This window comes from Rutilus rutilus (genome assembly GCF_951802725.1).
Source record: "Rutilus rutilus genome assembly, chromosome: 14".
Classification (NCBI taxonomy): domain Eukaryota; kingdom Metazoa; phylum Chordata; class Actinopteri; order Cypriniformes; family Leuciscidae; genus Rutilus; species Rutilus rutilus.
Genome location: NC_140219.1, coordinates 3,542,501 through 3,555,519, shown reverse-complemented (window position 1 = coordinate 3,555,519; position 13,019 = coordinate 3,542,501). Strand labels below are relative to the sequence as shown.

Genomic DNA, 13,019 nt, shown 5'->3' with positions numbered 1-13,019 from the left:
ATAAACTGTGATAATGTGAGAAATGTTGAAGGTGTCTGAATACATTTTGGCTTGACTGTTGTCACGTTCTATGCGTGTTTGTTTTTCCCCCTCCCTTTCTTGTACGTCTCCTATTTGCTATTTCGCTCTCAGGTTCCTGTGATTGGTCGTGTCAGCTGTCAATCATCATTAGGGCGGCTCTTCTGAGTCCAATCTGCTGTCGCCCCGCTGCTTTAAAAGACTTCCGGCACGTCTCGTTTGGAAGCAGTGTGTGTGTGTGTTCAGTGTCCTGAGTTGCGTACTTTGTATCAGTTATTGATCGAATCCCTTTTTGTAGTCTAACATTCATTTCCTTAGTGTTAGTTGTGCTTTTTGCCGATGTTCTGAGTTTAATGTTCTTTATGTGGGTGATATACGCACATCTGTGCATTTGTACATTGTGCCCGTAGTAATGTGAGGTGTTAGACACACTAGGTAAGAAGTGTGCGCCACCTTTTGTATTTTGTTTTCTTAGTAAGAGAAGGATTTTAGGCCGTCGAATACGCTGAAGAATTCGGTTTATTTTCCACATTTTCTTGTGGGGAATTATTTTGTTATATTTGTTTCTTTAATTTGGCGTCATTTGTATGTTTTTTGTCATTTTTTGTGTGTTCTTATTTACATTGATCTCTAAATGTTTCTAAATCTCCTAGACCTTTAAAGATCATAACACTGTGTGCATTAGGATGAAATGCATTCAAACCAACCTGCATTCGATTGGCCATTGACAGTGGCCGTTTGGCTGAGAGGCGGAGCTCCGAATCCCAGGTGAGCTGGTGTGGGTGTGGCCCCGTTCCCTTGGGAATGCTGTTGCAAAGAACTCTGGGTAGGCGGCGGTGGCATTACCGTTGAATCGGGCGGCTGCCCTGCGCCAGTTTGAGAGGATCTCAGCGTGCCGTACTGACTGCTCCCAGGGGCTGATGGGTAAGAAACGATGGGGTACAGCGGGGCGCCGAGGTTGTTGCCACTGGCTGGTGTCACCAAGCTGGGCTGCACCTGCTGAGGTTGGGGTTGGGGTTGACCCTGTGAGGGGTGACTATACGCCTGTCCGTAATACCCGGCTGGCATAGTGTACGGCGCAGTCTGCTGGACACTCGAGGAGGAGTACTGATGTGCAGGTGGCTGCGATCCTGGTGCTGCTGCGTACAGCGACGGCCCTGAGCTGTTCTGGTAGTAGTTCCCACTATAGTCTGTGCCCAAAACTGGGATTTTTCCAGTCGGAGGAGCGCTGTGTCCCGCCATGGGGGGGTAACCAGTAGGCGGAGCAGAACTATAGCTGGATGCGGGATACATGGCAGGGAACGACTGTCCCGGACCTGTCAAAAACAACAACAACATCAATTTGATTTGTGAGATTGACATGCAAATGACATGCAAATGAGACAAACGCACGTTTGTCATTAGTCAAATCACAAGTTTTATATACAAATCGACCTATGAAATCCAACAGCAGTTGAAACTCGCATCATTATATATTTGCCTTACAAATAAGCAGAGTGATGGCAATACCACATTACTGAATGACTAGCATATTCTTATATCATTTATTTATCTATCATATTTATACACTGTATTTACATGGTAACAAGGTTAATATAGTTAACTAAAACCATAAAAAAGAATTGTTAACTGAAAAATAATCAAAATACATGTCTAGCAATATATAGTGCTGTGCAAAAGTCTTATGCATGCATGTTAGTATTTTCACAAACTATAAAAAAATTAAGCCATTTGTTTATATCTTTTGCTGTTGTGTCAGTAGGAAATATGCATTTACATTTCCAAAAATTCATTTAGCCATTAATTGTTAGAATTGTAAGATTTTTGTATGCACAAGCAGTTTGACAACACTCGACATCATCGAGTCTGTCTGTGATTATATTATACATCATTGGGATTAAATTCAACTTTATATTTAGTTTAACATTATGCACTACAAAAACTAAAGCAAAAGCTGAAATAAAAGTTAATATAGTCATATTAAAAAAGTAAAAAAAAGTAAACCAACATAAAAATCACAAAAAACTCACAAAAGTACTGATTTTAACAAAAATTTACATAAAAAAAACAGATATTCAAATTAATCAATGTATAGGCTACTAAAACTACACTGCATTGCAATCCATGGTACTTAAATAGATACTAGTATGATATTAACATGTTCAAAAGACAATTTGCACAGATCTTTCTCTGACTTTATTACTAAATGACAATTCGACAACATTCACCTGTCACGTGACTCACGTCATGTTAAAAAACGGTAAGATGCACATTAGAAAACATACTGATATTACTTCCTTTTATGCAGTTTAACAGTAAGAACACAGTCAGATTATATTAGCATGATGTAGAAATACAGCTCACATTCGTGAAACCACAAAAGGAATTGGCAAATTACCGTTAAGACAAGTTAAGATATTACATGAAAATGTTGGTTTGTTCGGAATATTTAATCAATATTTATCACACGTTTATTCTGCGAGCTTAATTTACCACAAATATGAGACATCTGATCAAGACAATGACATATGTCAGTTCCTAATTCAGACCAACCACATGACAATATCTTATGAGATTAATTAATAATCCGGACCTTAGATTTTTAAAACGACAGAAAGAACAACCAAGCTAACCTGAACTAAACTAGCCGCTAACGGGCTAAGGACAGGAGATGACAACAAACTGACTGAAAAATGAACATTCATTAAAACATACCGACAGCTGCTATGTGACTTTAATGACAGGTATAGAAAATGTTACTCTGTTGTGATCTGTAGAGGTCGATGTCTCCGCCTTAAAGACGAAGATGACAAGTGCTTTAGCTTGGCCTCAATCTCAGGCCTTTAGCTTGCTAACTTATCTTTAGCTTTTCAAAGTGGATTTGAATGTGATTTTAGCATTTTAGCACGTACGTTTAGCCATTAGCGTCTTAGCCTAACACTTAGCCAGCCTCTTATCTCAGCTTTTGAGTGTGATATTCGCGTTAGCTTTAGCATGTTAGCTCAAGTGGTTTCGCTTTAATCCCGTACCGTTCTGACAGGACGCCGCTGCCGCTCCGCCTCCGTTTTGTGTAGAATTCATTCTGTAATTATTCACGGACGAGTTTGGATTCGCGTGTCCCTGTGTGGACATCTCTATCCGGGCGCTTAAGGATCCTCGATTATATAAAAAATAAACGCCGGTATCACCAGTTGTGGGTCTCCATCGACCTGCCCACAGCTGAGCGGAGGGTCTGTCAGACTAACGGTGATGATGATGATCACGGGCCGCTGAATCCAGAGATCAACAGCGGCAGCACTGACAGCCCTTCAAAATAAAAGTCTTAAAATAAAGGAGATTTTTTTCTTCTTCTTCTTCTTCAAAATAAATTACATTAAATTAAATTAAATTAATAAATAAATAAAGAAGGGGGAAAACGCACCCCCCAAACTCAAAGATACATTTTGCTACAGGTATAGAGCGAGTACAGGTAGGCTTGTTTCATCTTGAGGGAATATATCCATCTTTTGACTCTCTGGACAGATGTGTAGATGATCTTTCAGTGTCGTGAACCCTTCACTAACATTTTTTCACATTTATTTATGTACAGCGCTTTATACTAGGGGGAACCAAAGTAGTTCCAGGCAGGTCTAGACCGCATTACATGCCCATATCACTCCGCTAAATGATTTCAGTTACTACTTTACTTCAAAGGTCCCTACAGCACAGACTCACTCAGGTAATTCACACAAGCCTCCGTTACTAGCTCTAAAATTACATTTTGAAATTAGTAAGCGTGGAATGAAATTTGTAAGAAATTATTCCTAAACACAAGAGCGTTTTAAGAACAGAAATTTGACAAATGTCTTGAAATACAACATCTGAATGTCTTGAGGTGTGGTAACTAAATTATATGACGTATTGACGATTTAATGTTGATTCAGGTTAGTTCAATAACATGTTGCAAGTTCATCGATTATTAAACTAATTCAATTTAGCTGTAAAGCAAGCTCTACAGAAGACAATGTCATTATTCAGCTCAGTTCAAGTTTTTGTGTCAAAATTAACACAATTTAATGACAAAATATGAATACCTGCACGGTGCACCATACAATTTATTCCCTTATGAGTTTAATTCAAGTCATATTTGTCATGGACATTCAGATCAGTGTAACCAGTTTAGGCTGAAACATGTGTGGGGTTCATTACACTATTGATCTTTACATCAGTGATCCAAGACTGCCATATTTTACCAGGTGTTTCTTTCCTTTATATAGACATCCTGATAGAAGGCAAGGTGAAAAATGTGCATTTCACTCTGAATCTGAAACATTTTTGCTTATTTGGGTTCATAGGTAAGGTATTTCCTAATGTATTATTTATCATAAGACTTCTGAGTAATAAATACCACTCCCTTTTGCCAAGAACACAACACTCTCTGTCTGTGCTGGAGGCAAATATCTGCATGGCACCCTCTTTATATAACAGCAATAAACTGAGATTAGTAGGTAGCAAAGGGAAGGGGTGATTGACAAAGCTGGATGGAAAATAACCGGCTCTGAATATGTTACATGCACTTGATTCAGCATTGCTCAATCAAGCCACTGACTGCATCAGACTACAGCAATTTCCTTCCATGTTACCACAGTCACTTCACACATATTTCTTGAGGCAGCATACGCAACAAAGACACTGCAAGAACAACCACTTCTGCAAGAAAAACTACCACAATTTTGGGTAACAGTCCATTTTCTAAATAGGCATATGCATGCATGTATGAATAAACAACAAGCTCAGTCAATAAAATGCAATTAAAATAGGTTTATTGTAAAACTGTCAATAGTTAAAAACATCATCAATAATTTTAAAAATAGCTGTACAACAGATACTTTAAAACCCTGTCTAGCTTAATGAAGCGCCAGGCTTCCTAAGAACCGTTAGTCCTGTTAAAGTCGTCGTTACTTCCATAATTTGATGTATTTGAGTGAAAATGGATATTTATTGATGAGAAAACTAAAATAAAATTTGATTGATCAAAATCTTGGCCATCAGGAACACATTTTTTATGATGTTATAATTAATGAGTCGAATGTGAATGCATTCAATTTGAAAGGGGAAAGTGAAGCAATTATTTTTCTTTCTTTTTTTTATGAGAGATTTACTAATGCAAATTCCTTTGGAATAAATGCACTCATGAATCAATCACAATAAGGCCACAAATGTAAATTATGGAAGTAAACAGGGACGATTTAGATTCCATGTTGACTTTAAATATTCAAATCAATCTCAATCTCACAATAACAATCATTCAGACCCAATCGCAGCAGTTTAGTTAGCATTATTTTCAGTCAGATGCACAATACACTTCGGAAAGTTTGGAAAAAATTAAGAATTTTTAATGCTTTAATCATCTCCTGCTCACCAAGGCTGCATTTATTTGATCCAAAATACAGTAAAAACTGTAATATTGTGAAATATAATATAATATAAACTACCGTTTAAAAGTTCATGGGTAAGTAAGAAAAAAATAAAAAAACATTAAAATTTAGTTATAATGTTACAAAAGATTCTTTTTCAAATAAATGCTGTTCTTTTGACCTTTCTATTCATCAAAGAATCCTGAAAATTCAGAAAATGTTTCCACAAAAATAATACGCAGCTTCCAACATTGATAATAACAAGAACCGTTATTAATAATCGAGCACCAATATTAGAATGGTTTCTGAGGATCATGTGACACTGAAGACTGGAGTAATGATGCTGAAAATTCAGGGAATAAATAACATTTTACAAATACATTCACACAGAAAACAGTTCTTTTATATAGTAATAATAATATTTCAGAATATTACTGTATTTTTGATCAAATAAATGCAGCCCCGGTGAGCAGAAGAGACGTCTTTCAAACACACAAAAACAATCAGTTGTGCACTTGTGAAACTCAGTGTCTTTGCAGCTTGTTTCATTCTCCTCATGCTTTTGAAATGTTCGCGTTTGTTTGCTGCTGATCACAGGGCTCCATCATTGGTGTATGAAGGATTGCCGAGGCCTTCCGCTTCTCCCATCCCGCTCTTCCGACATGTCCTCCGTTGCCATAATACGACGGCGAGCGCTGAAACCAGCAGCAGGAATCCGACAGATCCCGCGATGATCCCTGCGCTCAGAGAGACTCGGTCCGGTTGCGGCGGATCGTATCGGGTACAGGACTTTTCGCTGAGCCCTGCTTGATTCCGGGCCGCCACACACACCGTCTCCCCAACTTTCATTCCAGGTATGACTCCATTCCTTAGATATTCTCTAAAAATATGCAGCTTTTCCCTGCCTTTTATAGTGACTTCATAATAGGTGACGTTGGAGCGAGGAGCGCACCAATGGACAACCACTTCCCCGGAGCCGTCCAACTTCATCTCACGAAGTTTCGGGGGCTCGGGTCTTTCCTCCGGACCCGTCAACCCAGGACACAGGCAACCCGTGAGCGCCGCAATCTTCTCGCAGGGGGTCGTTTGAACCTCACAGGGGTCATAATCACAAGGTCGGGGTATCACACGAGAGGTGGTGACCCCGGGCGACCGGGGCGTGAGCGTCGTCTTTGAGACTTCGTCGTCGTAGTCGTCCTCGACTTCGATAATGCGGACGCGTGTGTGTGGCTGAGGTAATGATGGACTGACGGATGTGGAGCGAACACACTCCATCACGCAGAGGAGGACGAGGAGGAACGTGACCTTTGACCCCAGCAACATGTTGAACCTGCAACAAATTAAGGTACAGTTACTGTAATGTTCATTTTAGCAGCTCCATTCGTTCATTTTCTTAAACAGGACACATGAACACATTAAAGAACATGAAATATCTCAACACATGTTCTTGCGCCTCTTTTATGAAACCACTTTTCATAAAGAAGATTTGAATTGAATTTGAATACAAGTATGTTATTTTTTTTTTAAAGTGAGTTTATGCTGACGGAAAAAAAAAAATACACATTCTATATTCACATTCTATATTTTTATATATATATTTATATATATATATATATATATATATATATATATATATATATATATATATACATTTTCTAGTGTGATTATTTATATATATATATATATATATACATATATTTATATTTATATATATATATATATATTAGTAAACTTTTTGTGAGCATAACCTCACAATTTTTTACTATATACACATTTTTTATTATATATATATATAATCACACTAGAAAATGTATATATATATAATAAAAAATGTGTATATAGTAAAAAATTGTGAGGTTATGCTCACAAAAAGTTTACTAATATATATATATATAAATATAAATATATAAGTAAACTTTTTGTGAGCATAACCTCACAATTTTTTTATTTATGCTTGTTTATATATTTGACAATGGGGTAAAACAATTGTAAAACTAAATTTTAGATATTTATTTATATATATATATATTTAAATTCAAATGGGTTGTGTGTGTGTCAGTGTTATTTTATATTTATGTTTATTTTTCAGTATTTTTTATTAGTAATTTTAGTAATTATTATAAATTTTTTTAAATGTCTATATAGTTTGCATTATTAATTTTTATTTCAATTTCAGTTTTAGTTATTTTAGTACATCAAGGTAAACTAAAAGTAAACGAGAAATGTTGCTTAGCTGAAATAAAATGTTTTATATTGTATTTGGTTTCATTTGACATTTGTTTAATTTCAAGTATCAAAAATGCTTTTATGGTATTTTATGGTTTTAGGTTTAGTTAACGATAATTGCCCTGTTGCGAACGTCATTTCATACCCACTTACACTTTAACTGTTTCTACCCACTTTACCACAATCTCTCTCAGTAAACAAACAGCCTGAATGATCCTTCTGGACAGAATTAAAGTCAAACTGAACATCAGGGTGTATTTTTAACACAGGACACACACTGTGCAGCTCACACACACACACACACACATCGCAACAGAACGAACCGCCTGCCAGTTACTGTGGGAACCTGAAGAGAAACCCTGCTCCCTCCGACTGATGCCAGCGGCCGGAACAATTCACAATTTAAAAACCTATTGCTGCTGCTTTACTAAGTGACCAGACTAACAATTTTTACCCGGTGAATGACAAAACAGAGGAATAAACCCACAGCCTTTGAATAATACACCCTGATGTTCAGTTTGACTTTAATTCTGTCCAGAAGGATCATTCAGGCTGTTTGTTTACTGAGAGAGATTGTGGTAAAGTGGGTAGAAACAGTTAAAGTGGGTATGAAATGACGTTCGCAATTATTGTTAACTAAAACTAAAACCATAAAATACCATAAAAGCATTTTTGATACTTGAAATTAAACAAATGTTAAATGAAACCAAATACAATATAAAACATTTTATTTCAGCTAAGTTGAAATAAAGGGAGGGACCCAAGCCAAGTTATCACTCTTATGACTAAGCAACATGTACCCTAGCATAACAACGGCAGAAAAACGTGCTAAAAAACTAATTTCATCTTCGCATCACACTGACAATCACCTAATTATACATAAACATCTAGATATCATTATAGTTATTACAAATACATTATAGCTAACTAAAACTAAAACCATAAAAACAACATTTTTGTTCAAATTTATAGTGCTGTCAAATCGATTAATCACACCTAACATACAAGTTTGTGTAGGTGTGTGTATATATATATATACATGAGGAGTTCAGATGCAAAAGCCTCTAAGTGCCATCTGAAATGTTCTTCTAGAATGATCATTTTTTATCAAGCTTGTATATTTAAGTTCAGTAATTTCACTTAAATGACAATTAATAGGTAATTTTCATTGCCATTTAAGTGAAATTATTGAAATTAAATATACAAGCTTGATAAAAATGATCATTCTAGAAGAAAATTTCAGATGGCACTTATCTTATATATATATATATATATATAGATATATATAGATAGATAGATAGATAGATATAGATATACATACACACATATTTACAAAGTTTTATGTTAGATGCGAAAATGGAAAATACTAAAAAATAAATGAAAAAAAATATGACATAAAATAATCAAAATAACAGAAAGATTCTAAAATTTCTTACAAATAAATTTAGATATATTTATTTAGCCATTTATTCCATCATTTACAGAAGTCACGATATTGTTTGGGCGGAAACTGGTTCCCATGGTAAAACACGCATTAACGTACCTACTATAATACTGATCGTCATGGCAACCTGTAACCAGTGAACCCTCAGTGAAAACGACTGGCGTACCTGTGTGTGTGTCTGACTGGTTCCTGCTCACGTCTTCTCTCCAGCAGCCTTCTGGTGTATTTCCTCTCGGTCTAATGCATTCTTCTCCTTCACCTTCCCTTTTTTCTTTCTTCTGAAGTCCCTCCCTCTGTACACCCCCTCACTCGTCTGCCGTCCTCCCACCATCCCTCTTTCTTCTCGTAACAAGCTTGGTTCATTTTCTCTCCAGGACTTCACTATCCTCCCCCTCCTCACGTCTCTCTCTCTCTCGCCCCTTCTTTTCAAGTTTGTTTGTGAGTTTTGTGCTGCCCTGCATGTTAATTTCTCCAGCAGAAGCAACAGGAGGCATGCTGGAACTCATCTGGGTGTCCCGTCCTGTGTGGATAAGTGCAGGCATGTGCAAATGTTGCTTTTAAAGGAGTAGTTCCTCCAGTTTTCATATGCACAACTACAGAAAATGTTGACCGTGACTGTCAAGCTCTGAAAAGGACTAAAAGTAGACCATATGTGACCCTGGATGACAAAACCAGTCACATGGGTCAATTTTGCTGAAATTGAGATTTATACATAATCTGCAAGCTGAATAAATAAGCTTTCCATTGATGCATGGTTTGTTAGGATAGGACAATATTTGGTCGAGATACGACTATTGTAAATCTGGAATCTGAAGGTGCAAAAAAATCGAAACATTGAGAAAATCTCCTTTAAAGTTGTTCATTTATGTTGGTGATTGTGCTGCATTCACTCACAAAAATACATGTTTTATATATTTATGGTAGGAAATTTACCAAATATCTTCATGGAACATGATCTTTACTTAATATCCTAATGATTTTTGGCATAAAAGAAAAATCGATAATTTTGACCCGTACAATGTATTGTTGGCTATTGCCACAGATATACCCGTGCGACTCGAGACTGGTGACGTGATCCAGGGTCACATATACCACGATATATCGGTATGTTCATTTTTAATGTTATCGTTATCGGCCCGATAAGAAAATTTGGCTGATATCTTAAAGCTGATAAATAATGTATTATTTCCGTCAGCTGAGACCATGATGGTTTTAACTGGCTTGAAATATGATCGGAATCACTTGAAAAAGGAAAATACATTTGCAGTTTCATATAAGCTACGTAAAATTACAATGAGAACACCATTATAATTGCGTTTGCGACGTGGCTTTTAATGGTGAGACTTTTATTTTTCTAATCAGGCTCTCAAAAATTATATAAAAATTTGGATTTATATTTATCGGCCAATATATTAGTTATCGGCTTTTAAATATAAAGAATTATCGGTATCGGCCAAAATGTTTATATCGATGCATCCCTAAATGCTGCATGTTGTTAGTGTTTTTTTTAGCTCATTGTTTTATGTGTGTTTGTTGGGTGAAAACTTTTGCTAGTGCTGTGGAAGAGTGGCTTAATTTGAGACATGTATGTGTAAGTGTTTTGGTAAGTTTTAGTGCATTTTGAATGTGAAATTAACTTTAGTTGAGTGTTGTTAAGGAGAATTTGTAATTCAATGTGTTTATTGTACATATTACAATAACATAATATGTGTTTTGAAACGCATGAGAGTATACATACTGACTAAAAGAAGTTTCTTTTTGGTTGAACTGTTCCTTTAAAAAGCCCTTTTTTATTACAAAAGCTGCAATGTACAAAGTCTCAGCTCATTATTTGCTCCGTTACACATTCCTCTCCTCTACATAATTGTATATGTCCAGCAGAGCATGATCCATGACACAGAGAGAGAGAGAGAGAACAAGATGGCTGATATTAATTTCTATTGACCCCCATTGTTTCGTTTTTCAAGGAGGAGGGGAAGAGGAAACGTGTCCTTATATGGTCATGCTTGGTTTCATACAGTTTAAGAGCGACAAGACTTGTTCACTGCTCAGCGGATACCTTTACTAAGAGTAAGAGCCGAATACACACACACACACACACACACACACACACACACACACACACACACACACACACACACACACACACACACACATTCAAGTGAATCTCATGACATAAGGACAAATTTAAAGCCAAATTTCACTCCAAAATCAAAAGAAGTAGAAGACAGAAGCTATTAGGTAACACTTTACAAATTTTTTTGGACATTTTAGCACATATTCCCACCAAATTCTCCCTACTTTAATGGTAAAAACCTTTTAATGTGAAAAAAAAATACATATTTTATTCTAATATAAATGTATATATTATTATCATTTAAATACATTATTTTATTTTATATTAATTTATTCATAATCACATAATTAAAAAATATATATATTTATACACCATGGTAGTCTTTAGCTTATGCATATTCAGTTATTACAGAATATATTTTATGGTCAAAACGAATCTAAGAAGAATCTCCCTGAAAACGACAAAACTCTCTCAGTGTGTAAACCGTAAAAAGTGTTGTCGATTTTGCCAGGCTTTTCCACGGGCTTGTGGATGGTGTCGTTCTGGAGATGAGATTGTCGGTTCTCCTCTACGCCCACATCCGGACTCAGCAACATCTCGCAGACCGCGACATGAAGCACACTATCATGGTGAAAAAATCTGTGTCAGGCATGCATGGTCACGTCAGGTGAGCACTGTGTCTAAGTGTGTGATCAGGAAGACAAAACACACATATTCACTGTCTGAACATTAACAATGCGCAGAACCTGCCTTTTCTCACTATATAGGGGAGATACTACAAATCCATTAACATATTTACTGACATATTGCTTGAGACTTACTGATATAAATATAATTCAACTTAATTTGGAGTACTTCTTTATTGCGCAATGCAGATTTCTTAATATTAAGCCTAAAATGTGTTTTAAAATAACTTTTAGTACGGATAGTATGATCGCTGTATAATATCAGTCAGATATGTCAAGTATTCCTTACACTTGCAATAGTTCCACTTTAACACAATCAAATATACTTCAGTTTATCTTTAGTTGGACATCAGCACTATTTCTGGAAAACCAAAGAGCATTAAGTACAAAAGTAGTTGTCCCAATTTAGCAGACTTTAAGTATATCAATTAAGTATACTAAAAGTACAATTGCAGGGTATTTATATTAAGTACACAAATATGCATAAAATAAATGTATTTCAAATGCATTTTAGTATATTTATTTTTTTACTAGGGCAAACGTGCTATTTTCACCATTATTGCCCAGGAAAAAATGATGCAGTTCATTGAACTCACGCTGACCTTTTGTCACATGTCCAGTCCAGTGGGAATGAGCCATTGAACAGCATATGCAAGCAATAAAATAATTATAAACAATTAATTACAAAACAATTCGTGAAACAGCAAAGATGTGAATGTTAACAATGCAAAAAAATTATAATAATGTTGTTTTGGCCAACAGAAATTGTAATCAATCAATTAAACCTAAGATATAAACTACCAGACAAAAAGTTTGGAACAATTAAGATTTTTTTCTCACCTAGGCTGATTTATTTGATCAAAAATACAGTAAAAACATTCATATTGTGAAATATTCATTGATAATAATAATGACTGATAATAACTGAGCAGCAAATCATCATATTAGAGTGATTTCTGAAGGATCATGTGACACTGAAGACTGGAGTAATGATGCTGCAAATTCAAGCTTTGATCACAGGAATAAAATAGTTAGTTTAAATGGTAATAATATATCACAATATTACTGTTTTTACAGTATTTTTGATCAAAATAAATGCAGCCTCGGTGAACAAAAGAGACTCTTTTCCATAAAAAAAAAAAAATTATTCCAAACTTTTGACCGGTACTATA

At 35.7% G+C, this 13,019-nt stretch overlaps 3 protein-coding genes across 4 annotated transcripts in view; all 3 read right to left on the bottom strand.

Annotated features, from left to right (window-relative positions):
• sec24b (SEC24 homolog B, COPII coat complex component) overlaps nucleotides 1–3,294 on the bottom strand; it is a 42,919-nt gene extending 39,625 nt beyond the window's left edge. For both annotated transcript variants that reach the window (XM_084430547.1, XM_084430548.1), the window contains exons 1-2: nucleotides 3,048–3,294; nucleotides 726–1,334 (exon numbers count right to left, since the gene is read on the bottom strand). In XM_084430547.1, the coding sequence (XP_084286673.1) occupies nucleotides 726–1,334; nucleotides 3,048–3,150 (712 nt within the window). In that variant the 5' untranslated portion in view covers nucleotides 3,151–3,294. The remainder of the gene's footprint in view (nucleotides 1–725; nucleotides 1,335–3,047) is intronic.
• arl3l2 (ADP ribosylation factor like GTPase 3, like 2) overlaps nucleotides 1–13,019 on the bottom strand; it is a 298,428-nt gene that overhangs the window by 10,241 nt on the left and 275,168 nt on the right. The gene's annotated exons all lie outside the window — the stretch shown is intronic.
• On the bottom strand, nucleotides 4,804–9,343 carry LOC311303408 (LRRN4 C-terminal-like protein). Its single transcript, XM_084429851.1, has 2 exons — nucleotides 9,251–9,343; nucleotides 4,804–6,744 (listed from the first exon to the last, which is right to left on the bottom strand). The coding sequence occupies exon 2, from the start codon at nucleotides 6,735–6,737 to the stop codon at nucleotides 6,006–6,008; it is 732 nt and encodes a 243-aa protein (XP_084285977.1). The 5' UTR covers nucleotides 6,738–6,744; nucleotides 9,251–9,343; the 3' UTR covers nucleotides 4,804–6,005.